At 45.4% G+C, this 27,034-nt stretch overlaps 1 protein-coding gene across 1 annotated transcript in view; it reads left to right on the plus strand.

Annotated features, from left to right (window-relative positions):
- The first annotated feature begins 370 nt into the window (after window positions 1-370).
- The window catches only part of KIT (KIT proto-oncogene, receptor tyrosine kinase), a 55,176-nt gene continuing 28,512 nt past the window's right edge, over window positions 371-27,034 (plus strand). Inside the window, exons 1-4 of the mRNA XM_074154524.1 lie at window positions 371-440; window positions 18,967-19,206; window positions 22,618-22,896; window positions 25,932-26,068. Of these exons, the coding sequence (XP_074010625.1) occupies window positions 371-440; window positions 18,967-19,206; window positions 22,618-22,896; window positions 25,932-26,068 (726 nt within the window). The remainder of the gene's footprint in view (window positions 441-18,966; window positions 19,207-22,617; window positions 22,897-25,931; window positions 26,069-27,034) is intronic.

The following is a 27,034-nucleotide window of genomic DNA, read 5'->3' on the forward strand; positions in this document are numbered from 1 at the left end:
CACTATGTCATGGGTTGTTGGTGGTTTTTTTTCCCCTTTTTTAACTATTTTATTTTGGGAGGTGTTTGAGGTCTTGATGGTAAACGCCACAGAGGCACACAAGGGCGCTCCCCCTCCCCAAGGGGGACGGGGGTGGGGGGAAAGAGCAGCCTCTCACCTGCGCCCATCCCCGTGGCGGCGGGGCGGGGGCGCGGAGGGGCCGCGCAGCGCGGCGCGGCGCGGGGCGGGCGGCGGAGGCGGAGCCGTCGGCGGCGCGGCGGGGCCGGCTGTACTCCGTTAGCCCTCCCGCGGGGGGCTCGGGCATCTCTGGGCGGCGGGCGGTGCGAGCGGCAGCCGCGCCGGGCTCGGGGGGGTGGTGGCGGCGGCGGCAATGGAGGGCGCGTACCTCGCCCGGGAGCTGGCCCACGCCGTGCTGCTGCTGCTGAGCCTCTTCCCCGCAGGTGGGAACCGCGGGCGCGGGAAGGGCGCGGAGCCTCCGCGGAGGGCGGCGGGGGGACGGGGCAGGCGCGGGCGGCCGCGGGGAAAAACTTCGGGGGGCAGCGGCGTGGCGTGGTGTGGGGGGGGAGGTCGGTGGTAGCCCGGCGTTTGCCCCGGCATCGCCTTTGCGGGACGCCCCGCCGCGGGAAAATAAAAGTCCTTTGTTTGCAGTGCGCGGTGATCCGGGGCTGGGAGAGGGGACACCACCCCCCCATGTCCCCGGGCCGGGCTGTTTTGACAATAAACTATCTGGCAATCAGTACAAAATGTCCCCGCGGTTAAATGCGCCTTGAACAATAGGCAGGGAACCAGCCGCCGCCGTCAGGTGTCCAGAGGTGAAGCCTCCCCGGGGCAGGAGGGGGGGTGAAGGGGGGACTGGTGGGCTCCGTGTCCCGCTGCGTCCCGCCGGGGCACCCCCGGTGTCGGTGCCCCGGTGTGCTTCGGCGGGTCCGTGCCCTGGTGGCGGTGCCTCGGTGCCCCGGAGCGCTGCGGCGGGTCCGTGTCCTGGTGGCGGTGCCCCGATGTCGGTGCCCCGCTGGGTCCGTGTCCCGGTGGCGTTGCCCCGATGTCGGTGCCCCGGCGGGTCCGTGCCCCGGTGTCGGTGCCCCCCCCCCCCCGGTGTCGTTGCCCCATTGCGCCCTGGCTGGTGGGTGCTCCGCCGTCCGGAGGGGCCGGGCAGGTGGCTCACCCCGGGACAAGGCATCAGAGCCGGTCTGCTCTGATCCTCCGGGATGAAGAGGAGGGCAAACGGCTCTGCTCAGGCCTTCGGGAGATCTATCGATCTCCCGAAGGCCTGAGCAGAACCGCTTGCCCAAAAACTTTGATGTGCCAGGTATAAATTCAAAGTTTCCCTTCCACTTCCTTGATAAATGGGGATTTCCTTGCCTAACCTCACAGCCCTAGCGCACAGGACTGGTGGTTTTAGATAGTGGGCAACTTTACACAGGGCTTTCGGAGTCGCCATGCAGCTCGCTGCACAGTTTGCGGGCTTTAAGAGGCATTTGGAGGTCTGCAGAGGAAGGTGCCATAAGGAGGTCGAGGAGTTGCACCCAGGGAGGAATTTGGCTCCGTGCACGGAAGCCTGAAAGCGGATAACGTGAAAGGTTATTTTGCTCCTTAGCTAAGAGCAAGCTGAGGATGCAGGGAAGCGATGCGCCGTGCGAGGTGTTTAACAGCTGCTGCCACCAACAGAGAGGAGCCTTGCAGAGCACCCTGCGCGAGAGCAGCCGGGGAGGGCTCTGCGAGTCTCTGCCCATGCTGCTGGCAGCAAATACAACTAATATTCCAGGAACTGACAGGAGTGACAATGTACGATTCTTCACTGTGGAGCACTTCGGGATGTGAGAGAGGGCTGTGGTTGATTTATGAATGTGTTTGTTTGGGTGACATGTTTGGTTTGCTCCCTTTGTTTATTGATAATCTGAACTAGAGTGTGATAGCTGACAATTTGGACCTTGCTATTGAGAATACCCACAGATGTCTGTGAAATGCTAGTACTGTGGCCACAAGGATGGGAAAGTCTCCTAGCAGTGGGTTATTCCTCAAAATAAAAAGGAAAAAAAGTTGAAGTGATTAATACCCACCCACTTCTTTTACTTCCAAGTATTTCTTGCCCGCACCTGAGGATTATCCTTCATCGTACAGTTAGACTGTCCTTAAGGAAAGCTTGAGAAACAGGTCAGATTGGCAGCATCTTCTGGGGGGCGTGAGATGCAGGCTCCAGAGTCCTGGAGATTAAGGAGGGAACCTTTCTTGTGATCCTTCCTCTGGTTCTGGGTTCAAATGTTGACGTGTTGGAGATGTTTCACTTAGGGGCACAGGAGACAAACTCATGTAGCAAAAATACCCAGTGTAGTAGGCATAAATGACTTGCTGTTGCAAAAGACAACTGTCTTTGGGTATGTACTCGCATCATCTGCGTGTCACACAGGTGTAGGAATATTCAGGGCCAGTTCTGGGCTGGAGGAGGCATCGGAGTGATGGTTTGTGTCCTGGCAGGGGGGCAGGGGCCATCAGAAGTGACAGGCAGGACAGAGCTGTGCTGGATTGCTGTGAATTTAGCGTGACCCTGTGTTACTTTTGGGTTTGCCTCAGTGCAGATGCTCGGACTGGATGATCTCCCACCTATCAGACCTATCCGGTTGTTTATCAGTATACAAATTTATATTAAGTATCTGTCTTTGGCCTTTAGTCAAGAGCTTCTTCCTTTGGTTGCAAATAGGGAAGGAGGATGTAGAAAACAAAGCTTAATGTGGCTTCTTGGAGGGTAAACCATTCATCTCCTGTGTCCGCAGCCCCTTCCTATTTTCTGTTTTGCTTGCATCCTAACATATGCTTCCACTTTTCTCTCCATTTGGGGATTGCCTGGTCCTCCTTTTATACAATATTGTGGAAAGATCTTTTCTCTGTGCCTATCCTGTCCGCACCCCCCCCAAAGGCTCATCCTGTCCCCCACCCCCCCAGTACTCTGCCAGAGTCTCTGTGGCGCTTCCATCCTGCAGTCATGGAAGACTGGACATGGTTCCTTTCAGCATCCATCAATATAGCCTTTTTTTTTTTTTTCTTTCCCAGTCAGCTGCAGAGTAATAGGAGGCTCTCCCTGTGCCCAGAGGGAAGAATGTCTGTTTTCATGATGTTTCCTGCTACCTGTCAGCCGGGAGGGGGGAGGTTTGAAGGAGGAAGATTGAACTTGATGAGGATTCTGATTGCTGTCACTCAGTCGCTGCCCTGACCCCTTCAAACCATCCCAGTATCCTGCCCTCCCTTCTCGCCCGTTTCTGTCTCTGCTCTCTCCTTCTCCTTTTCCTCCCTCCCCTGCGGCTGTGCAGCTTCTCCTGTGCAGAAACGTGGCCCAAGGCCACTGCCAGGAGCAGAGTGGAAATGTCAAAGATTGCTCAATACTTCACTCTTTTTCCTTCTGTTACAACTGGGAACCCTCTCCCGGCAAGCGTGTGAGCGATTTTTCTTCAGGCTTTATAATAAAGAATGTGATAAATTTGGCAAGAAGTGAGACTCCCATTTGCATCCTGTTTAAGTACCATTCAGAGAGACTGGAGGCATTTCCATGTGCTCATTTTGCAAGGGAAAGCCTCTTGTCAGCAGATGACTGCAGCTGTAGTACCGTTGGGTTCTGCTGGCTCTCCATGGGCTTTCCACCTCACGTCAGCCCTCCCAGGAACCCATCGCTGATTGTCCAAACAGTAACGCTGCTGTGCAGGTGCTTGGATTGATCAAAGAATCCTGAGTCACCTCCAGAAGGGACATGTTTTACCAGGATACAGGTGGAATCAGATAGGATATGTCTTTAGCACATGTGAACACGAGCTAAGGCAGACCTTAGGAGGAACATCTGAGTCATGTTCCAGTCTGGTAGGGGTTTCTTGCAGTGAAACTTGTCCTTTTCTCTCCCTGGTCTGTTGTGAGAGACTCTAATGATACATCTATATTATCTGGATTTCTGTCTGAACTATAATTCGTTGTTAGTGTGAGCTATTTGAAAGATTTTTAAGGCATATCTGGAGCTGTCAAACTAAATACCAAATATTACGCATTTGTAGTTTGAAGGAAAGCTCCTTTCTCGCCTGAACTTTCAGTAAACACTCCGGTGTCATCTGAAGGTAAGGAATAACAAATTCTGGATGAAACAGGAACCGCACAGCATCGAAGAGTTTCAAAAACATATATGTTTGTATACAGTACACGGCAACCGATCTAATCTCATACCAATCTTGTAGAAGAGAGGCAGTAATTGCTCAAGGTTAAGCCACTTCTCAGCTTTTTCTCTCTGTCCACGAGAATGAACGCCATAGATTCAGCGCTGCCTGATTGTCTGTCCCTATGTATGTGACACATGATTTTACAGATGTTGTTTTCTTTTTCATCTAGTACAAACATCTTCCAGGATTTTGACTCATTTCCTTAAGTCTCTTTCAGCTGTTCAGAGAATGGCTGGAGGAAATGAGGTCTAATATCCTAATGCATTGCATTTACTGTAAGTACCTTCTCGCTTTAAGTATAAAACTTTGCCTTTTTGTAATGTCTGAGTATTCATGACTTGCAGTTATTTCTGTCCTTCAGAAACTCAGCTCCCCCTGATGAGTCTCTTCAGTCTTAGTAGAGCTTAAGGTGTTCGTTGTAACCTTCGGTGAAAGGGGAGAGATGATGCTAAAGGCGTCTAATGAAAGTGGTGATCCAGGTTCCAGCTTGTTTTGAACATCTATTATAAAAAATCTAAAGAGAATGCACATACAAATTACTAGGACTTATCATAAAAGAGATTTTGAAGTGATTATTACTCTTCCATATTACTTTACTGCAGAAGTATCGTGCTTGACTTTTTCAGTGACTTTTAGGAAACTAGAAGGGCTTTTTCTGAAAGGACCCTCTTTAACCCTGCAAACAGTCATAAATGAGCGTAATTTTACGCATGTGAGTAGTCTCCTTGGCCGGTTGCCAAACCTAATGGCAACCGAAGTGTATTGTTTGTCCACCGGCCAAGATTGCTGCCGTTAGTGATAAAAGCTTAAGGGGAGTGTAAACATCTGTGTCTGAAGGGAGAACGCGACTCCTGTTTTCTAGGGTATACCAGTTAGAAAGCACAGTAAATGTTAATCTCTCAGCGGATTTACTCTTCGGGATTATATTGATTTATTCTGAAAACATAGGTTTTCAGATACACCTTTAAGTGGATTTTTAATGATCTTTTTTGTGCGCCACGTAAGGCTCTCAGTTATATGATGTTTATATTATCTCTTATAGGCATGTAAATAACAGAAAAGTTTCTAATGTTGCTGCCATGCTATGCAACACCTTCATTGCTCCATATGGATAATTCCTCAAAATTGTAACTAAAAAGAGACATCGTTTAGTAAAATTAGCAGCTGGAGGGGGTTTTGCCATGGGGGGCTGACAGCGTTAAGTGTCTATGATTTTAAATGTCATCTGACAGCTTAGTCTGTAATCATGTAACATAATCATTAGATATCTGATACGGAGAAGAATTCGCTGGTCAACTATGCACTGATGGTTGTAAATCTAAGTGATAAAGAGGATGCACGGGCTGATTTAAGTTAAGAAGAGGAGAAAACCATGGTAGGGAAATTTGAAGGTCAGAGAGATGCATCTCTCACAGGTTCTTTGGGAGCCTGGCAAATGCCAGGTTAGTCCTACATTTCCTTTCTTTTCCCATCAGTAACTGTCTTAACCTAAGCAGTGCTCTTCTGCTTATGCTGGGTGAACGTGCTCCTCATGAGATAGAGTGGGCTTCTTTGAAAGAAAAACGTTTCTGCAAAAGCCACACTGGAAAAAGAAATCAAACCTGTTGGTTTGTCGTTCAGAGCCTGCACCTTTTGGAGGAGGGGAAAGGTCCCCGTGAGCTGTGCAATAGGAGTGTTTCAGGTATTCACATACCTAGGCTGCTCAGAACTAACTAGGTTCCTGCTGAAGGGTATCATGAGATTAAAAACGTGCACTTGGCTCTCTTAATCTGTTTTTTGTTCAGGAGTTAATGGCTGCACCAACGTCACAGGTTTTGTCTGCAGCCCTCAGGACTGGAAACTTCATTCTTTGCTGAATGAAATCTGACTTTCTCAGGCGCTCACCTGCCTCCTGCAGCTGTGTTTCTGAGAGACACGGCGAGGCTCAGGAAGCTCCCAGAGAAGTGGGAGAGTAAGGCTGGAGGAGACCTGCAGAGGTCACCTGGTCTGTCCCCTGCTGTCCCCCGGGGTCAGACGGAGCAGATCTTCCCAGGCAGACTTCTGTCTCACTTGCTCTAAGGCAGACTCATGAGGCAGAGTCTACCACCCGTTTTTTCTAGTACATAACTAGTTGTTAAAGGTCAAAAGCTTCTCCTGATTCCTAACCTAATCTCCGTTGCTGGTTGCTTAATTCCATCCTTTTTTTCCCCCTGCTCTCATGGATATAGTGAACTGCTGATCACCATCCTCTTTCTAATAACATTTTACACATTTACAATTAATTTAGCATCTTTGGCTTCTCTTTTCTCTGATGAACCTTTATCAGCCTTTTCTTTTGGTGCATCTTCCGTAACTCCTCCTCCTCTTGTTCTTCTCAGCCCTCTCCAACTTGTTTGCATTTCCTCCAGATACGATGTGTAAAATTGAGGTCTGACTCCAGATAAGAAATGTAGCACTCCCAGGTTTAACAAAATAGTTACCTCCCCGTGTGCTGTCTGCTTCAATTTGATTCAAAGCATTGTAAATCTGATTTTAATCATGATTTAAATCAGCTAACAGTAAGCCTCATTTTAACTGTTTTGCATTTGTACTTAATCATTTTGTAAAGAAAGGTTTAACCTCCTTTATTACCATTGAGATAGAGTTTTAATTAAATATAGCCTTTGCACTTAATGTTATACTTACTTTGATTAATCACTGTGCCTGTATTTAAGCAATTATGTAGCTTGTTATATATACACTTATTCTGATTCTTCATGTGTATGTTTTAGTATGAAAATAGAAAGTGTTGACATTTCTTGTATTAGATAATTGATTTTTTGCTGATGATTTGCATCGATTACAATGAAGGAAATGAGAATTCTGAAATGTTCTTCCGTTAGATAAATAGCACCACACAGAAGCCAGCCAATTCAGAAGAAAAAACTCATTGAGAAAACTTTTGAAATAAAGAATTAATGTCTGAAAGGCCTATCTGTAGTCAAAACTGGTGGTTTCTAATCACTATGCTGTAAAAATTTTAGAGCTAGTCCATCTCATACTCTTTTTATTCTTAGAATGGCAATGGAAGGAAACATTCATGGTTTTTTTTTCAACTGCTGATTAGTAGTTTCTCTTTGAATGGACTAGTGGCTTAATTGAGTTGTACTGAATGAACTGAAATAAAGAAAATATTTTCTTTGCACCTGCTGGGAACCTCCAGATGCCAAAGGCTGGTTTGCTGCTGAGGCACAACCTGCCTAGAGGTGCTCAGCGACTAACTGCCATGACTTCAGTAGTTTGATCATCTTTAAAATGTTGGCAGCAAATATACGGCTTGAGTAATTTTTTTGCCTTTAATTTTTTTTTAATGATTAGAGAAGTTGTAAGTTTAAATTTATGTTGTATCTTCAGAATTACTGTTGAATGTTTTTACTTTCTCAAAGGAAAACGTGCATCATAAACATGCTACATTTTTACTTCTAATGTAACATTAAATTAAATATGCAGTTTAATAGGGTATTTTTCTGAAGTGGTTCTGCTCATCTGCCTTAGATGATCTTTTGCATTAGGACCTGGTACTGAGGCGTTCATTTTCTGCTGCTTGGTGACTGCCCGATTCTTTGCTTTGCTTTTGCTGCCTAACTCTTTGTTATTTTATTCCATGCCATTTTATATGGCACGGAAGTGCTTTCTATGCCTGGATGAGCATAACTTTTTAACTTTGAAAAGAAATTATGTTATCTGCAACAAAATAAAAGCTTCCTCCCAGTAGTGTTCATTGTAACACAAGCTGTTGAAGTTTCCTATTCCATAGCACGTCTGACTTCCAGGTATTATACATAAAATTGCTGACTTTGCGGTAAGGCTAATATCATCATACCTAGGATTTGAGGTATGCAACCACAATAAAAGAGGTTAAATGGAAGGAGGAGAAGTAAACCCTTTCTGGTCTCCTCCCGTAAACTAGGTGCCATCAGAAGCGATGCTGCAATGGGATTCCCTGCTTCAGCAGGTCCTCAGGCTGCACTCACAGTGTAATGGCCTGTGTGTATCTCTCCTGGGGTAGGAAGGAGGACCATGTTTTCAACAATCAGCTACCTATATATATGCTATGTCTATGCAATTTATGATAGGGCTTATTAGTATACTATTTGCAAGCAAAATATTTAAGTGGGATTTCTGCTGGCATTGGAGATGAAGTGAAATAGCCGAGGTATGTATCTCCTCACCAGAAGACGACTGGGGAAACAAAACTGGATTGTCAGAAAAATGTCTAAATCTCTGTATTCAAGGTACTTCCAAGACAGCATGAGTGACAGATCTTGCTGGGTGTTGGCGTGATTACCTGAGGCGAGATTTGTTCAGCCTAGGAGGTTCGGAGGAACCTGCCGATGAATCCTCCACAAGTTGTCCTGGTCACAGGTTCAGAAGGCATGTGCAAAGATAGTTCTCTAAGACTAACACATTAAAAATGTGTTTATTAGATTAGATATTGTCTATAAGGCAATGCTTTTACAGTAATTTTTTAACAACATCCTAATTAGCAGGAAAGTTTGTACACTAGTTAGACAAAGGAAATCTAACTTATTGCAGGCTTATTAAAAATCACTGAATAGGTAAAGTTAATTTATATGGATAAATACGGAAATACTCTAAACCCTGCTGCTTAAATGGATCTCTGTGCCATGTGGATGCACGACGTGATGCAATGACTTGTATTTCAGTAATAGAGCTATATAAATACTTTAGCTATCTTATTACTAAACCCAACATTTTTCTCATGAATCTGTCAGTTCTTTCAGCGAAGGAAAAGAGAATACAAAGTAATATGGACATAAAAGATAGCTGAGTCTTTTCTGCAAAATTTGGTGAACATGTTTATTAATCTGAAAGTCTTGTTTATTGCTGTAATCTTCTAGGAAAAAGCACTGAACTAAATATCTAGAGAAAGTAAAACGCTGTGCTCCTCTTTGTGGTATTTAATGTGGTCCATCATAAGAGCAATGATAACATAATTATGCAATTATTGGTATATTTTTCCCTCTGGAGGCCTTATGTAGATGATTACCAGTGCACCTTTTAATGAAATTGCTACTATTTGATAAAATTACTGCCAAGACTTGAAATAATTAGAATTCGCATTGCCAAAAGTCTTACATCTCCTTCCTCAGTTGAGCCTTTTCCAAATAGGCATTAATTCAGATTGCAAAACGATTCACTTTTCTCCAGTTTTCTCATTTCTCTTCATTAAAACTACCTTTTCACTGCATTTCAGAAAACACGCTTTCAAGCCCATGTTGCTCATTTACAAGGAACATTCGTTCAAAATGGAAGTTGAAAGATACTGCACCTTTTAATGTAAATGTCAGCAAAGAGAAGTGAGAAGAAAAAGCCATTAAAGGAATAGGCTGGATGAATGACAGCTGAATTTGAATACACTATGCATAAGTGCGCCTTTTCATTCCTTTTAATCGTTCTCCATACTTACTTTATAATTTGTTTATTTATATGTCTAACAGCGGATAAAACTAACAGCTGGTTAATAAGTAATTTTGGAAATTAGAGGGAAGGCGGCAATAATTCAGTGGGAGTAAGGATCAGTCTAAATATTGTATAAATCTCAACACTGACAAGTGTTGTGGCAAACGGTTGCTCTTTTTTTTGTAATTCCTACTTGTGTATGTACATACACATATATTTATCTGTCCTCTGAATTTTTCTTTGAATAACAATGAGCAGGTAGTTGTTTTAAGCTTAGACCATACTAGCTCAAAAAAACCACCTGATAGTTCAGTCATGCTTTGGGTTTGGTTTTGTTCATCAGCACATTGCTAATTAGATTCCTTCTGTGGTGGGAAGTTTAGGTGTAAGAGACCACCTGCTGTAATAAGATGAGTTAATCACCTAGACCAGGTGGTTGCTCATAGTGCTTCAAGAGGAGTGACTGGACTGCTGCAGTACGTAAGGTGCTCCTTCAAAAAACAAACCCCAAAACAACAGAAAAAGCCCCACAGCTCTCTGTCTGCCTCTGTTAGTTGTGTTAGCGGAGTCAGGTATGCCAGTCAGAACGGGCAAGCTGCTCGGTAGGCAGGACAAGTGGCCAGTTTGTGTGGCTTGCAGTTTCCTCACCCCGGCAAGTGAAAACACAGTGGGCGGAGGGGCCAAGGAAGGTAGGTCTCTGTCTCTGTAAGGTGGGATTCCTTCCCCTGGTCTCCTGCCTTGAAGGAGTGTGGCACTTGCATGTACAGGGCAGCTCGCTCATGTTCATTTTGGAGGTCATGTGCAGAACCTGTTCTGCTAAGCCTGCTTCCGAAATAAGGGAGCAAAGTATGATTGGCTGCACGGCTAATTGCTGAGGCGAGACCCTCTGCAGGAGGACCTGCTGGCTTCCACCCACAAGCAGGGCATGAGCCACGGTCCTCATGCTTGTCCTGCCTGAAGATCCTGTGAACGTCTGTGTTGGAGAGTGGGATGTGCGGGGGCTAGAGAGCTGGCTGGATTTGTCTTCTTGCCACCTGCCTCTGATGCTGGCTGCTTCTGATTAACCACAGCTTGTTCAGAGAGGTGCACAACCTCTCTTCAGGTGTAGCTGGGTGTCTCCTCAGTCATCTGAGATGTTTTCTCTGCAAGGGGTAAGCACCAAGTGCCTTTCACTTGTACTGTGGAGTGCCCAGGGCCTGAGGGGTTTAGTGAGGCAGGTCTATGTAGGACCAAACCCAGACTGTGGAGTTGAAAGCTTCCCCTGGGGCATCACTGCAAAGGGGGGTGTCTCACAGCTGCAGCCAAGGTCCAGCTGCCTCTGTGCTTCCCCACGCTCATGCCTCCCCGGGTGATAAAGACAGCCTTTGTTCCAGCCTCCTTCCACTTCCTCTCTTGGGTTTGCCATGGGTGGGCATGGGCTGGCTGGCTCCACACTCGCTCTTTGTGTTGGGGGATACCCATTTCTCCTTTCCACTGCCTGCAGATGGGGTGGGTTTGGCTGCTCCTTTGAGTGCTGGGCCGCAAGCTCCTGCCTTCTGCTCTCCACAGTGCCCTTCCTCTGGCCCCTTCTCATTCAGGGTGAAGGGTCTACAGGGGGTGTGTGAGAAGACAGTGGTTGCCCTCATGAAGCTGGATAAATGTCACTCCCCCCCGTCCTCTACCCTGGTTTTCTGCTTAGTGACATACAGCCTCTGAGGATCCAAAACTTGAGAGCAAGCGCAGGAGCTCTGCATTTCTGTGTGGGAAACAGGCGGTGTTGAAGGGTCTGTTGGACAGCAGATGACACTGGGTCTGTTAGATGGGTTAGAAACAAACTGCTTGGTTCTGCGGGGGAGCCTAATCGGTCTAGACCCTGTAATACGTGCCTGGTGACAGGTGATTTTTCAGTCTCCAAGATGAAGCTGGGGCAGAGGAGCTGGTCAGCATTTCTGTCAGCAAGGATTCGTGGCATTCATGTATGCTGACAGTCCATGGTGCTTGCAGGGGACAATCACGTCTTTGGTCTTCTTTGGTCTATGCCTTTGAGGAAGACACTAGCATGGATGTTGGCATGAATGGTTTCTCTTGCAAAGTAGGAGGCTACGTTGCTAGCCACCTTCTCCCCCGCAGCCTAGCTGAAACAGGATCTGATGTAGCTTTCAGATCAAATAATTTAAAATTGACATTTGCCATTGCTAAACTTTTCAGCTAGCAGAAGGGAGAGTGTCTGTTTAGTGAAGTGGAACAAAACAAGTAAGCATATGATAGCACCTCTCCTTTGAAAAATCTGGGAGATTTTATACATCAGAGTAAATTAAAGTTGTTTCAGTGTGATTAACATGCGAGCTTGACACTTTATTGGTTTCCTTGGGGCATGAAATGGCAGGACAAAGAAAATACAATTGTAAAGGGTCTTACATTCATCTCCATCATAGAGTGTGTCAAATGTCAGGTGTCATAGTGGCTGTAACAAATGAGAGACAGAGTTGGAAAGGTGATACTCTTCAATTAGACCAACTAAGACTGTAAAGAAGACCATGCAGGCTTCTGGCTAGGACTTCTGCACTTGTAAAAAAGAGATATTTTTGCTTCTGCTTTTCTTTCAGACCTGCAGGAGACTTGTGTGTCTCAAAACATGTTCATTTTTCCAGCAGTGCTGGGTATGCTGAAAGAGGATATTACCTCCCTGCAAGCCATGGCTTGCTGATATCCCCAGACCACGGCATCTACAGCAGTGCCATTCCTTTAACTGATAAAGCATATCTCTTCTTTCTGCTCTCTTATGTTGTTGTAGATGAGAAACTGAAAAATGCGGTGAGTAAGGTCTGTGTGATAGTCCTTGAAATGAGGCCAGTGCCCAGAATGAATAGGCACTGAAGAGAAAGTAGTATCCAGTCACCGCAGTCTTACACCAGAGTCACGGACGTTTTGTCCCTTAAAGTTTAGCTGCTCGCTGCATTTGTCATAGAAGAACGTTAACTGGTTTAGAAATCATGGTCAGGATCAGGTCATGGTCAGGTCATTGTTTTCGTTGTGCAGTGTTTGTACACGGGGACTGCTGATGACTATGAAGGTTATGGACAACCACAGAGGGAAGAGGCAGAAGCTCAGAAGAGCCTGCCATGCCCTTGCAGCGTGTCCCGGCCTTGGGAGAGGGATTTGCTCTTGCTGGGTAGCAGGGAACCCACTGGCAGGTCCCTTGGGCTTGGCAGAAGGGCTGGTGCTGGATCTGAGCAGGTTGTGGCTGTTCTGTGCCCCTGTCTTGGCAGATGTTTGAGATAAATTTAATGTGGAAGGGGGTGGGATAAGGCACAGAGGTTTGTTTTGTTTTGTTTTGTTTTTTCTCTGAAAGCAATCTGTTGTGCTATAGAGCTGCCACAAACTTCTTGTTCCTCTTAATGTTTAGATAAGAGATGAAAGAGGAAACGGCCACAGAGGGACTAACCTGTTGGCCTGAGGCTGTGCAGGAAATCTGTGGCAGAGCTGGGAATAAAATCCACACCGCTTGACTCTTCATCTTATTCCATGGCAGCCCCACGTCCTTTGTTTGCTTGGCAGCTGGAGATGGTCTCCAGTTGCTTGTGAGCATGATGTGGACTTGCACCTGACGTGCTTTTCCGTGCTACAGCAGTGTTGTGGCTGGGGCTGAAAAGCTCCTACATAAAACATTTTTTTTTTCCAGGATGGCGCACTTCTTAGCCAAAGCTTTTTTTTTTTTTTTGTTTGCACATCCCTTAATTGTTACAGGAACATTCTGCTGTCCTTAATCATATCCCTGCAATTTGACCTGCATTTCCTATCGGTATTATCTAGAGCTGTTTCGTTTTCTAATTCCTCCAGCCTGGTTTTCCAGATGTTCCTTCTGCATGCAGAAGTCACAACTGCTGTACTCCCCCTCTTTCCTCCATCTCCCTTTATTTCTAGGGCTTAGGAACCTGCTTGTAATATATTCATATATTCCGCTTCTTTTTCAGTTACACAGCCCTGTTCGCAAGTGATCCCAGCATTGTAGTTTTTAACTTAGATTTGTTATATGACAAGGAGAAGCTGGGATAGTGGAAGTGTGTCTACTCAGCTGTGGGACGCAAATTTAGAACATCCAAAATGGATTCTGGGCTGTCCAAGTCAGAGCTTTGCAATTTATTTTATATATTTTTTTAATTTTTTAAAATATATTGTTAATGATTAAACATTTGCCATTATCAACATATTTTGTTAGCATGAATAATTACCTGCTAGTTGCCCTTGATAACAACTTCAGGGGGTCATCCAGAACCCCAGTGTGGTACTCTGGCTCTGCAGTGTTGGATGTTTTGCAGTGGCATCTACAGCCCTGGACCAACAGTGGAATCATGTGCTTCCCCTGCCCCCAGGAGCCATGGAGACAGAGGATGGCTTTCCTCTCTTCCCCTTATTCTGTGGGGTCCCTGTGGACAGGTGGGCTTCACTGAGGTGGTGACAATCAGCTGAATAACGAGGTAGGGGTCCACCTCCTTTTCCAAGGTGCAAGGAGGTAGGGAGAGGGTGGAGGCATGGCCAGATGTGGGTCAGAGAACACAGTAAGGATGCATACCCACACCTGGAAATATTCAGGAGACATAGCCATGGGTTGTTGCTCAGAGAGTTTACAATCCCACTGGTGACTGGTAAAGTCATCGTCCTGCCTGGGGTGGACATGGATCACTGGGAGGAGAGAGCAGACGCCATATTGGGGCCTACAGGAGAGATGAAGAGGGACTCTTTATTAGGGAGTGTAGTGATAGGACAGGGATAATGGTTTTAAACTGAAAGAGGAGAGATTTAGATTAGATATTAGGAAGAAATTCTTTACTGTGAGGGTGGTGAGACACTGGAACAGGTTGCCTAGAGAGGTTGTGGATGCCCCATCCCTGGAGGTGTTCAAGGCCAGGCTGGATGGGGCTTTGAGCAACCTGGTGTAGTGGGAGGTGTCCTTGCCCATGACAGGGGATTGGAACTCGATGGTCTTTCAGGTCACTTCTAACCCAAACCATTCTATGATTCTATATCCCTTGGGGTTCAGCATTTTGAGATGTCTTACCATTCCCTGGAGTACATCCTGCCAACACAGCTGTTTCCCAAATTATTGGTGTTACTGTCACAGTTACACTTATGATTTGTGTTACTGGAGTGTGCGAGATTGGAGTGCAAGATGTACCACACCTCAGGTATGGTACAAATGGAGCTGACTTGGATGTGAGGCATTAGCAGTCTTGAGAAAAGATCAAGAGATAGGACACATGCTGTGGGGATTAGTACAGTGGATTACAAGTTGTTGGTTAAACTCTCAGATTTCTGTTACTTCGTTATTCCTCCAAAAAGGAGGTACCAAGTCATTCCCATCTTTCTAAGCACCATTTTAATTCTTATCTTTTAAAGACAGGTGATATTTAGGTGCTTTATACTAAGCATATCTGATAATTCTTGCCTTTACAGCCTGTTCTTACTCTGCCATACTTTTCTTGAAGACATATTGCTGTTTTCAGAAGGCAACACAAAAAAACCTTTAGATTGTGGCAATCCTTTGCACAAGGCATTAACTCAATTTGTAAACTGCTTTGCTGAGAATTTGTAGGTTGCATAAAGGAACCAGAACAAGATTGTCTCGAAATGTGAGCGATGGTTTCAACTGGAATATTGTGGCTTTTGTTGTGGAGTACCACAGCGTGCTTGTTCCCTCTGCGCCTTTCTTTCCCCAGCTCCGGTACGTAACGTATTTCTTGTGCTCCTGGATGGAGTCATGCTCTGCTCTGTTGTTTACCACCTTTAAAAACTTTCCACCAACTTGCTAGACAGTCCTGAAAATAAGTGTTACAAAATTTTGAACTCCTAACCTGATACAATGAGTGCTAGGGGAAAGAGCAGGTAAAAGTCACGAACATTGCATAAAAATATTAAATTATGTTTTCCTTAATCCTTCTGGCAATTATTATTTCTAGGATGGTTGTTTATGTGTTCAGTCATGTGCGTTTGTGTAGAGGATTAGTGGACCTCATGTGGAAAATTTGTGGTGGTGCTGGAAAAACAGGCGCTGATGGGCTGCCTGTTGGGTTTAATACTGATAAATAAATTTGAATCTGAGGGAGATGGGGAGAGAACAAGGGCTGTCTCCAAAACCCAGGCCACAAACAAAGTAATCAGACTCTGCAGGTGGTCTGACCATCCTTTGCTTCCTGTGGTGGGGTGGATTTGTCAGGAAGAGGAGCAGTTACCTGACCTGCTCTTAATCCAGTGTATGCCTTAAGAGCAACTAAAGCTGTGAGATGAGTGAATTAAGTCTGGAGTATATAATCTCATCCCAACTAATTATGTGATTGTTTTGTTTGGGCGTCTTGTTATCTGTGTGGGCAGGGAAATGCAGGCTCTGAAAGGAGGCGCAGAGCGTGTTTTTGCATGCAAGTGGTGGTGTTTTTTTGAGAAACGTTGAGTTCCCCCCAGACTCGGGCATGGCTATTACACGTCCCGTCCAACTGTGCGATGCTGTGCCATGGGGTTATGGTTATTTGTAGGACTGAAGAACCCTTCCGCTACAAAAGGGAAAGGGTTTGCTGCTGCATCACCCATCACCCATGTGCATGGTTTGACAGATCCACGTGCATTTAGTGGGCCACTTGTGACATTAATCTATGCCCCTCTACCTCCGATCCCTCCCTTTGCTCTGCAAACCTGTTGATGACGCCCTGCCTTTGACCTTCACGTGCTTTTGTGCCCTGGGGTTGGGTGGTTAAATGGGTTTGGGAAGGAGGAGAAGCCTCGACACCTGGCTGCACAGCGTTACAGGCTGGTTTTGTTTGGGCATTTTGGAGCTTGTGATTTAATCCGCTGTATAAATACCCAGGGGAGAAGTTCAGCAAAGCCGGGCTGGCTCGGCGTTTCCTCAGGGGCAAGCAAATGAGTTTGCTCTTTGTGTAGCTCTGGGGTGTTCTGAATGAAGTGACCCCTCGCTGCAGCTGAGAGCGTGTCTCTGCCATGGCGTGTGTGCCACGCAGAGGCTGCAGCATGGTCTGGGGTTGGAGGGAACGTTTCCAGATGTGTCCCTGTGCATGCCCAGATTGTCACCGTCGGTCTCTGCTGTGTGACCTACCTAGTGCCTGCTCCTCAGTGGTGGGGCAGGGGCTGGGCTGCAGGGGACGTCCCAGCTCGGCCACACATGGATTTTCCGTGGTAGAGCCCAGGCTGGGATGGTGCTGGCTGCGGGCAGGGAGTGATGCTGGGGAAGGATGTCCCAATATTCTCCCTTCCCAGCCTTCCGTGACTCATCTGAGGTCCATAGGGGCTATACAGCATTGCACATCTGCTGTTTTGTGCAGCTTGTGTCATTTGTCGCTTGAAGCATCCCATGGCCTGTAGGAAGCAGCAGAGAATTCTTCCAGAGACATCCCATGAAGGGCCTGTATGGTCTTTCCTGAGACCTCAGAGGTCTTTGCCCTCTGCCTTCTCAAGTGCTGAAATTTACTTGCTCTGATCTGAGGGTTTTGCAAATGAGAGGTCTCCTTGACTTTCCTTACCCTGCTGTCAGGCACCCTGTGTCCCAGACAAAGGGATTTTCTAGCTCTCCTGCCGGCAGAGCCACTGCTGGCTGGGACCTGTGCGCCTGAGACCTTGGACTTCTGCTGTCCTTGGTCGAGCTGCTGTGTCACGGCTCGGGCTCACACCTGCACTTTGAGGTAGCAGATTTGAAATTTAAAGTGGTGGTGGAGGTTCTGCCTTTTCCTGGCAATTATTATTTCTAGGATGGTTGTTTATGCGTCCAGTCACAGAAGCGTACATGCAGGGTTAGTGGACCTCATGTGGAAAATTTGTGGTGGCGCTGGAAAAATGACTGCCTGTTGGGTTTAGCACTGATAAATAAATTTGAATCCAAAGGAGATAGGGAGAGAACAAGGGCTGTCTCCAAAACCCAGGCCACAAACAAAGTAATCAGACTCTGCAGGTGGTCTGACCATCCTTTGCTTCCTGTGGTGGGGTGGATTTGTCAGGAAGAGGAGCAGTTACCTGACCTGCTCTTAATCCAGTGTATGCCTTAAGAGCAACTAAAGCTGTGAGATGAGTGAATTAAGTCTGGAGTATATAATCTCATCCCAACTAATTATGTGATTGTTTTGCTTGAGCGTCTGTTGTTATCTGTGTGGGCAGGGAAATGCAGGCTCTGAAAGGAGCCACAGAGCGTGTTTTTGAATGCAAGTAGTATTTTCAGTGGCACGACTCTGCTACTACATATGGATGTTGTACAATCCCATCCAGCTACACTTCACATGAGAGGGACATCAGCTAACAGCAGAGTTATTGTAAGCTAAGGATTACTTGTAGGACTAAAGAGCGACTCTGAAAGGGGGAGGGTTTGCTCCTTCAAGACCACCTGAATATTTGCTTAGATTTTTCTGATGTTTGAGGAGGTCCATAGTAGTAAGAATTTATCTGTCGTTTTGGCTATTTCGTAGGTTCACTAAGACTTTCACACCAAGGGGATGCTAACTCAGCAACTCCATCATAATGGAGCCAGAGAAGCCTGAATGTGCTTCTTTCTCCCAAGTACGCAGTGTAAATTGGGAATAGATGGGAATTGTGAATTGAGGCTGCTAATTTTACACAGCTTTATTTTCTGACAGTGTTTTAAAAGTTGTGTTACAGCACATTCAGTGAAAGAGACTCTTAAGTGGTCATTTAGAGCAGCTTTGGAGACTAGGAGGTTGGTACCTGAGTGAAAATAATTTGGTAGTGTTGGGATGGAAGATGGAAGAATATTTTGCATGAAGTTTTTTGGGAAGTAAGAAATGACGAATTTATTCTTCAACTAAAGAAATAAGCAAGTATGGACAGCATGTTCTGATGCCTTCATTAAACTGGACACTTCTAAGAGTGTGAGTGGAGCTTCTGAATACATGAGAGAGCAGTTAAAAAAAGATAACTGTTGAGCAAGGAAACTTTAGTTCTTGGCAACATATTGAGTAAATGACAAAGAATGATTAAAAGTGCTGCCATGTAGAATCAGGCTCATATGTTCTTGAATTTAATTTTTAAATAGCTTGGGTCTGTTCCCATTCAAAAGCCAAACCATTGCAGAAACTGGTGCATCTGAAACTAGTTTCAAATGGTTTTTTAAAGGCCGGTTTCCATCTGCAGTGGTTATTTACACTGTGTGCTGAAGGTCTTACAAGCCAAAAAGTGTCTGTAGAATTGCACAGTGCCATTGCAGCTTAGTATTTTTAAGAATTAGCTCCCAAAATATTAACTGCAGATATACAACTATAAATAACAATTTTGCTGCAGAAAAAAAAGCGAGTGTTGTATTGACAGACATTGTATTTCATGCCTTTTTTTTTTTTTTCCCCAGGTGGTTCACTGCCCCATGAAGAATCTTCGCTGGTTGTGAATAAAGGGGAGGAATTAAGGCTGAGGTGCAACGAGGATGGACCTGTGACTTGGAATTTCCAGAACTCGGACCCATCAGCAAAAGAAAGGACTTCCAGTGAGAAAGAGTGGTACACCAAAAATGCAACAGTCAGAGACATAGGCAGATACATATGCAAAAGCAAAGGGAGTGTGGTCACCTCTTTTTATGTTTTTGTGAAAGGTAAATATCAATGAAGGCATTATTTTTGCTTTCCCCTCCCCTTCCCACTCCCAAAATAATAGGACAGTCAATGCTGGAGGAGGGAATGAATTTGAGGTACAGAGGGAGAACACAGTCTGATGGAAGAAATCTTCTTCCCTATGGAAGAAATCTTCTTCCCTGTGCAGTACAAAGAAAACTCACTCCCAGCTTTGCTTGCAATGGCCTTTGTCACCAGAGCAAAGTACTGGATGAGTTTCTCTTTACATCTCTGTTCTGTGGTGAAACATACCTGAGCTCTCCTAGAAGCTAGCCAAGTGACCTGAATCAGTTGCATGAGTCAGTTGTACTGTGAGGAAGCAAGCAGTATGTAGAAACGTCTTTTTAATTCCACGCCATCCATCAGTGTGGAGGTTTGGCCCCAAGCTCTCGATTTATTGAGGTGGTTAGCTAAAGGATTTGGCTTTTCGAGGCCACGCTCTCAGGCTGAAGGCAGCAGGCAGCAATGATTCCTCTGCCCCCAGCTCCTGATCTACCTTCTGACTGATCAGAAATGTCTTAGATGGGAAAGAAATGCCTCTGCTCTGACACATTTTCCCAATCCTTTATTACCCTTCTTCTCTGTCCTGTGGTTTCTTCAGATTTCTTCTCTTCTTTTGTTGGCTCCTGATCTGTGGCTTCATCAGCTGCCCTCAAGCTGACAGTTTATCATGCCTGGCGTTCCCTTTTCCTTTCCAAGGAAGACAGTTATTTTGCTTCTCCTTCCCATGGCTCTGGTGGTCTTTTTTCCGTGTTGATGGAAAAAAAGTCCTGCAGCATCCACTTTCTTGGAAACAGCATTCCTTGTCCAACAGGGTTTGCCTCAAAGAGCCTCCTCTGAACCCTGCCAGTCCTTTGAGAATTACTGCAAGGTTATTTTCCAAGACAGGGAGATACCAGCACAACAAAGAGTGTTTTCCCAAAGGAAGATACCTGACATAGTGACCACTCACTTTAAAGAGTGCTCCTTTAGCCACTCCCAAGTTGTCCAAATAGCCATGCAGCTACCATGGATGAGTTTTCTTGACCTTCTGTGTCTCTCCAAGACTATGACTAAAAGAAATCTGTCGTGTATTTTACCTATATGTGAAAAATATTGTTGACTTTATCTACCATGACTGTTTCCTGAAGGTCTTGGTAATTATCCCAGACAGCTGTGATCATAGAGATGTTTGTGCCTTCCATTAAGCGAGCGACTCCTTCACCTCAGGAAAGCAGACAAACCTCCCACTAAACATGATTACCAAAGCGTCAGAGAAGTTGTGTGGCCCTCATGCACCATGTTAATTTCTTTGTATTAATTGTGTGAAAAAATGTGCAGGCTTTACTTTGAAAAGTTCTCGGCAGTAAAATAAATATATTTGTGAGGTTGGCCATCATTTTGCAATAGGGTAGCCTTTATAGCTGTGGCTCAATGACTTCTTAACACCTTGAAGATGCTACCACGAGCTCAACTGCTTGTGGGGTCATCACAAGCACCCTGTATACCTTCTGCTTGTAAAGCTGGGAATGAAGAGAGAACAGGACCAAGAGTAAATCACTGGAAGGAGAACCTTGATCCTGTGCAGTCCCAAGTGGCACATGAAATGGTGGCAGCTGTTTGTCTCTTACGTCCATCTGGATCTGCTAACAATGATTTTTTGATGCTTCTGTGACCAGGGATGACAGAAGTGTTGACAGACTGTAGGCGCTTCCCTCTTTCACCTTTCTGCTTTGACAGAAGGTGCTTATGTTTTGTCTATAGAAGTCATTTATGTCCCTATACAGGTAAGTTTAGTGAAGATAAGCTAGTTCAGACACCTACATAAGAGAGAAAAGTCTCTGGATTTTGATCTCGGGTTTTTTCAGATACAAGCCATGATAAACACCACCACATCTTGTATTGGAAGCCTGAGGTATGCCCAGAAAGCAAGTGCTACCTGAGTTGTACCTGGTTTGGAAAGCCATGAAGGGAAGAACATGACTTTCTTTGTGCCTGGATTCCCTAAGGCAAATACTTTCACGTCTTCTCTCCAAGATGTCTCCCTTCCAGAGGGTGAGACAAGAGTAGCAGCTATTCATAGCATTTCTCTAAGTATCTCTGTGTGCAAAACATCACGCTTTGGTTCTGTTCAGACGTGCTTTACTTTTTCATTTGTTAGTAGTCTCCATCCTCTAGTTCTAGACTGATGCTTCAAAGCTTTGAGTTTGTGGGTGCTTCTTGGACAGCCATATCAAGTGAGGTTAAAACTATACCCTCACTCTCAGCTTGAAACCAGCCAGTAACTTCTCCATTCAGCGGTGAGCAACCTTCAACTTATCATTTCTTAATTGCTTATTTAAATGTCCCGTGCTTCATTTTCAGCCTGGTACTTCTTGTCTTAAACCAAATGCACATTGCCCATCATCTTAACCAAATTCTCTCAGTTTTCCTTGTTAAGTCATGGTTTGTTGATCACTAATCATTCAGGTTGTACGGAGCCAGTTTGCCAAAAAAAAAAAAAAAAAAGAAAAGAAAACTTTTCCCTCTGTTTCTACATTTCTAATTCAAGCTACTCTGTAGGGAGGGCAGATGGGAACTGAAGTAAGTTATAGGAATGACTGAAATAAGTTTGTCACCACACCAACCTTTATTTTGGGGTTCGCTATTAATGGTGAGGTTCTTAGTGTTTCAAAGTCATCAGCTGTCATGGGTTTGGTTGTAAAAATGTTTAAAGTGCTGTATGTTTGTGTGCTGTGGTTGGCCGAGATGAAATGCTTTAGAAAAGTTACCTTGTGAAAAATTACATGACAATTTTTCAATCAGATATGCTGTTTGTATGCCCATTTTTTTCTTAGGAGGCTAAAAATAACCCGTGCTTTCCGGGAGGGGAGAGAGAGAGAGAAGTTGTTTGGTGCTTCCTCTGGTAGCAATGTGTGTTCATTTAGATTATGTATTTTACAGAAGTGAAAACCATAATTTAGGTGCTTTTCGACTTCCATTTGGTCATAAATTTCTTCAAAATCCTCCTGTGGGCATGAAACCTTACAGCCCCGCCACGAGCTAAAAGCAAATTACTTTTAATGGTCTGTGAAAATCTGTTTACTGTTGTTGGGGGCAGAGGGTGGAGGTTTTGGAGCTAAACAAGGCAAAAAAAAATCTCCCATCTCCAAATAAAAAAGCAGTAAGATTATTTTTAGTGCACATGATTCTTTAGTGTGTCTAGTATTGAATGCAACTGCGCATCTCCTGTTGTGCTGCTCTCTTAAGATGAAATTTAATATCACTTGGTAAACACGAATTGGGTAATAATCAGTTTTACTGGCTGAATGTGAAACTTTCTTTGATGTAAGTGCGCAGTTGCAGAATTACAGTCATCAGAAGTTCCCTATGCAATGTCAGCTTCTCTGACAGGTCTTTGCATTTCTTTACAGATCCAAACGTGCTCTTCCTTGTTGATTCTCTGATCTACGGAAAAGAAGACAGTGACATCCTGCTAGTGTGCCCGCTCACAGACCCAGATGTTTCAAATTTCACGCTGAGAAAATGCGACGGCAAACCCCTCCCCAAAAATATGACGTTCATTCCCAATCCCCAGAAAGGCATCATTATAAAGAATGTGCAGAGGTCATTTAAGGGCTGCTACCAGTGCTTGGCCAAGCACAACGGCGTTGAGAAAATATCGGAGCACATTTTCCTGAACGTGAGGCCAGGTAACACAGGATTTTCGCCTTCTTATAGAGCACCTGATTTTTCCCCTTTGTCTCCCAGGAACTGATGGGAAGTCCTGTAAAGCCTCACCTTGTGTACTGACATTGTCATGGGATAGCTGAAGGTGGTGGTCTCCTCTGGAGGCTTTTGGAGTCTACTCCTACTCAGAGCCAGGTGTGCTTGCACACCAGGGGAATGCTCTGTGGCACTAGTGACTGCTGCAGGTGGTCCAGAGGAAAGTGGTGGGCTTGGAGAGCTTGTTCTGGGCAAGTTGTGTAGGGGCACAAGTTGATCTTGTGACATTTGGCCTATGGCTGTGCTGAGCAGGTTTGGTCATGATTGCTTTTATTTTCTGTTCCTGGTGATTTCCAGATGCTTTTTTCACCGTTTTAAGAAAAAATGTGGGTTGTACTGTTAAACTCTGCGGACAAACCAGTGCCCTGAGGTTTGGACAGGTTTGTGCAGGCAAGGTAGAGATTTGGGTGCCTGACTCATGTGTCTGTTGCCCACAAGTGACAGCAGGAGGAACTGATGGATGACATTGAAGAAGAGGGATTGGGTGGAGAGGCAGAGCTTGGGACAGCAGAGGACCCTTGTTTGTCTCCATCTCCATGAGTGAGGATGGTCACAATAGCAACCAGGTGCCCAGGTCACGCTGAGGAGTGTGATGTGGCTGAGCTGCCAGATGCATCACTCCTTTGCTCTGCAGACCTGTTGATGACGCCCTACCTTTGACCTTCACATGCTCTTGTGCCCTGGGGTTGGGTGGTTAAATGGGTTTGGGAAGGAGGAGAAGCCTCAGCACCTGGCTGCACAGCGTTACAGGCTGGGTTTTTTTGGGCATTTTGGAGCTTGTGGTTACCCTGTGTGTCGTTAATCCGCTGTATAAATACCCAGGGGAGAAGTTCAGCAAAGCCGGGCTGGCTCGGCGTTTCCTCAGGGGCAAGCAAATGAGTTTGCTCTTTGTGTAGCTCTGGGGTGTTCTGAATGAAGTGATCCCTCGCTGCAGCTGAGAGCGTGTCTCTGCCATGGTGTGTGTGCCACACAGGGGCTGCAGCATGGTCTGGGGTTGGAGGGAACGTTTCCAGATGTGTCCCTGTGCATGCCCAGATTGTCACCGTCGGTCTCTCTTGTGTGACCTGCCTGGTGGGCAATGGGGGCCATCTCAAATCTGCAGTTTGCTGTGGCAAATTGAAGAAGTCTTTTTTCCTGGTGGTTTGGAAACTCTGATATAGTGCATCTTAATGAATAATAAATTTCAATTAATGACTAGAGAACAAAAGTTTTATCAGTGCAGGCATCTCTGGCATTCTCCTATGATGACAAAAATCAAGCCCATTCTTGCTGTCTCTGGTGTTTGTTCTGTAACAGCGTTTTGTTTCAACTGTTTTTTCAGTGATGGCCAAAGAAAGAAAGCAGTTGATTGGAATAACTGACATCCCTCTGACACAGGAGAATGCAAATTATAGTATTGGACTATCTCATTTTGTTACGGCATGAAAGTCTGTACTTGTTTGATAGAGCAGTGACTTCAGATGGGAGGGTGCTGACTTGGTGTAGGTGGTCAGTGGGACCTGGGCACTCTGTCCACGTCTCCATCCGAGACAGTGCAGTAAGTGGAAGCATCTGCTGGAGGCCAGCAGTGTTGTAATTACTGTTCAATCCTTGTTGAGTTCACCAGGTGAAACTCCCCTTTTCTCCTTGGCTGAAATCTTAAGTGTGTTGCAGACCCTTTGGTGGGCATTGGCGGCCCTCAGACCCCCAGGTTTAAGCTTCGGGTGCAGACAGACAGAAGAGGCATCCATGAAAGAAGGAGGTGTGCAGGCGTACTCAGACATACGCCAGCTCTGCTACGATAGCACTGGGAGTGTTTATGTCCAGCCCTTCTCCAAACAATGAGGGGCTTTATGGACTTACGGCTTTTTTTCGGTTGTCCATAAATGTTGCTGGTGGGTGAGAACACAGCACGCCTTCTGCACCGGTTTCCTTCTGTCTCCTGGGTCCTGCTGAATGCTGGGGCCGGGGGAGCGGGATTTTTATGTGAGCCTTTATATCTGAAGTGAGCAAACATTTCTTTGTTCTTGTCTGTAGAACATGAGGAAAACATTATTGTTAAAGTATGAATGGCTGAAAAGTGTGGAGTTTCCCAAAGTTTCGTATAATTTACCTAAGACAGCTACAAAGCCTGTGTCAGAGGCAGGAAGAGAGCCTGGAAGGCCTTATCTGATATGTGTTGCATTCACGGCTTGAAAGTGAGTCTTCCTGCATAAAAGCCCTAGTGGGAAGTTCAGTGGAGTCTCATAAATGAGGAAAATTTGAAGAAACGATGAAGAAAACAGAAAAACAAACTGTAGAGGGAACAGAGGAAGAGCTGAAGATAAGAGACACATAATCCTCAAATATACTTGACTGTTGACAAAAGACACCCCAAAGCAGACCAGGGGTACAGCAGCCCACAGCTGCTTGTAACCACTTACCTCTTGGGCGAGGAACTTGTCCATGGTCTTGGCTTCAGCCACCTCTGTGAACCCTCACTGTGAGCAGAGGTTGTGGTGCTTTCAGGGACGGGTGTCCTGAAGTCCTTGAGCTCTACCTATCCTTCCTAGGCTGTCCATCAGGGGCTTTTCAGGGACCTGTCGGTTGTGTCGGCTGCAGTAATTTGTAATTAAAAGCTGCAGTTAATGCTAGGCTGTGGTTCTTCAGAGGGTGATCCTCACAGTGTTTTTGGTTCCAGAGTGCAACTTTTTAATCGCCATCATGGAATGAATCATCTCATTGACGGTTCAACATCATTCAAGTTTCGTCATGCAAGTTGCTACGCTCTAACAAGTATTATCTAACTTTAAGTGTAATTTGAAGGGAGATTGAAGCAGAAATGTGCTTGTTGTAAAGGAACAACTCTGTAATATGTTAAAGAAATTTGAATACCTCTTGGAGGCCTGAAATTTTATTGGAAAGTTAATGACTGTTGACTTTTATCCCCCCTTAGAAGCTCTGAAGCTAATGAAAAGTAACACACTTTTAAATTGTTTTCCAGTTCATAAAACTCTTCCCGTCATCACCTTATCCAAAAGCTATGAGCTTCTCAAAGAAGGGGAAGAGTTCGAAGTTACATGTGTAATCACAGATGTGGATAGCAGCGTGCAAGCTCGTTGGATTTATCACAAAAGTGGGGTGAGTTCCTTTATTTGTTTATTTATATGCATAGTACACAGATTCTCTGAAGATACTCACATGCATGTCCTGGACACCAGACGCTGGATCAGTTTGGATTTGCTGCGTTTCCAAAGGTTCTGCATCCCACAGACTGGTGAGAGGCCAGCAACAACTGTCCTGTGCCCACGCGGATGGCTGGGAGGGAAAGCATCCTCATGGGCTTCTCTTCCCAAACAGAAATTAAAATTAGGCTTTTCAATGTGACGTTTAGGTGACCTCTGTTGGGCTGCCTAAATACGGAAGCACAGAGTGCCTACACATCACATTGCAATCAATGGAAGCTGCAAATATCAACACATGGACTGCAAATTACATATTCTAGTCGTTATCATTAACAGTAAAATACCTGCTAATTAGCATGGGATTGTATGTGACAGGAATAGTAGTAAGCATTCGCAGGAATGATTAATTCATTTAAATTACATGGTGTGCCTCCCTAACTGGGAACGTTCTGAAAAATGAACCGGTGAACTGGCTTCTGTCTGTAGTGATAGATGAAGTTACTGCCTGGCATCACCAAATTAAATTAATTATTGGCTAAGTGCTCCAGGAGAGTTCGTTACTGGCAGCACAGCTATTCTGCAGAGGAGGGGCAGAGAGATCCCCTCCCCTGGCCAGCCAGCGTGCAGCCAGCTCTGCCCTGGAAATAAGCAGCAGGCACCGGCTTGTTTTCAAGGAACACCTCTTGGTTTTCTGGGTATACCCTGAAATTTAAATGAATTAAAAGCCCTTGTGAAGACCTGTTAGTAACTCCTGCTGTATACGCTCCCATGCTAATTGGCTGGTCTTTCACTGCTAAGAGTAGTGACCAGAATACGTAATTCGCAGTCCACGTGTGTATGGAAAAAAGGCTTCTGTGATGCTGTGATGCTTGGATAAATCACATCTCCTCGAGCAGAATAGCGAAGGGGAGGCCTGTTCCCT

The sequence above is a fragment of the Numenius arquata genome, chromosome 10 (assembly GCF_964106895.1).
Source record: "Numenius arquata chromosome 10, bNumArq3.hap1.1, whole genome shotgun sequence".
Classification (NCBI taxonomy): domain Eukaryota; kingdom Metazoa; phylum Chordata; class Aves; order Charadriiformes; family Scolopacidae; genus Numenius; species Numenius arquata.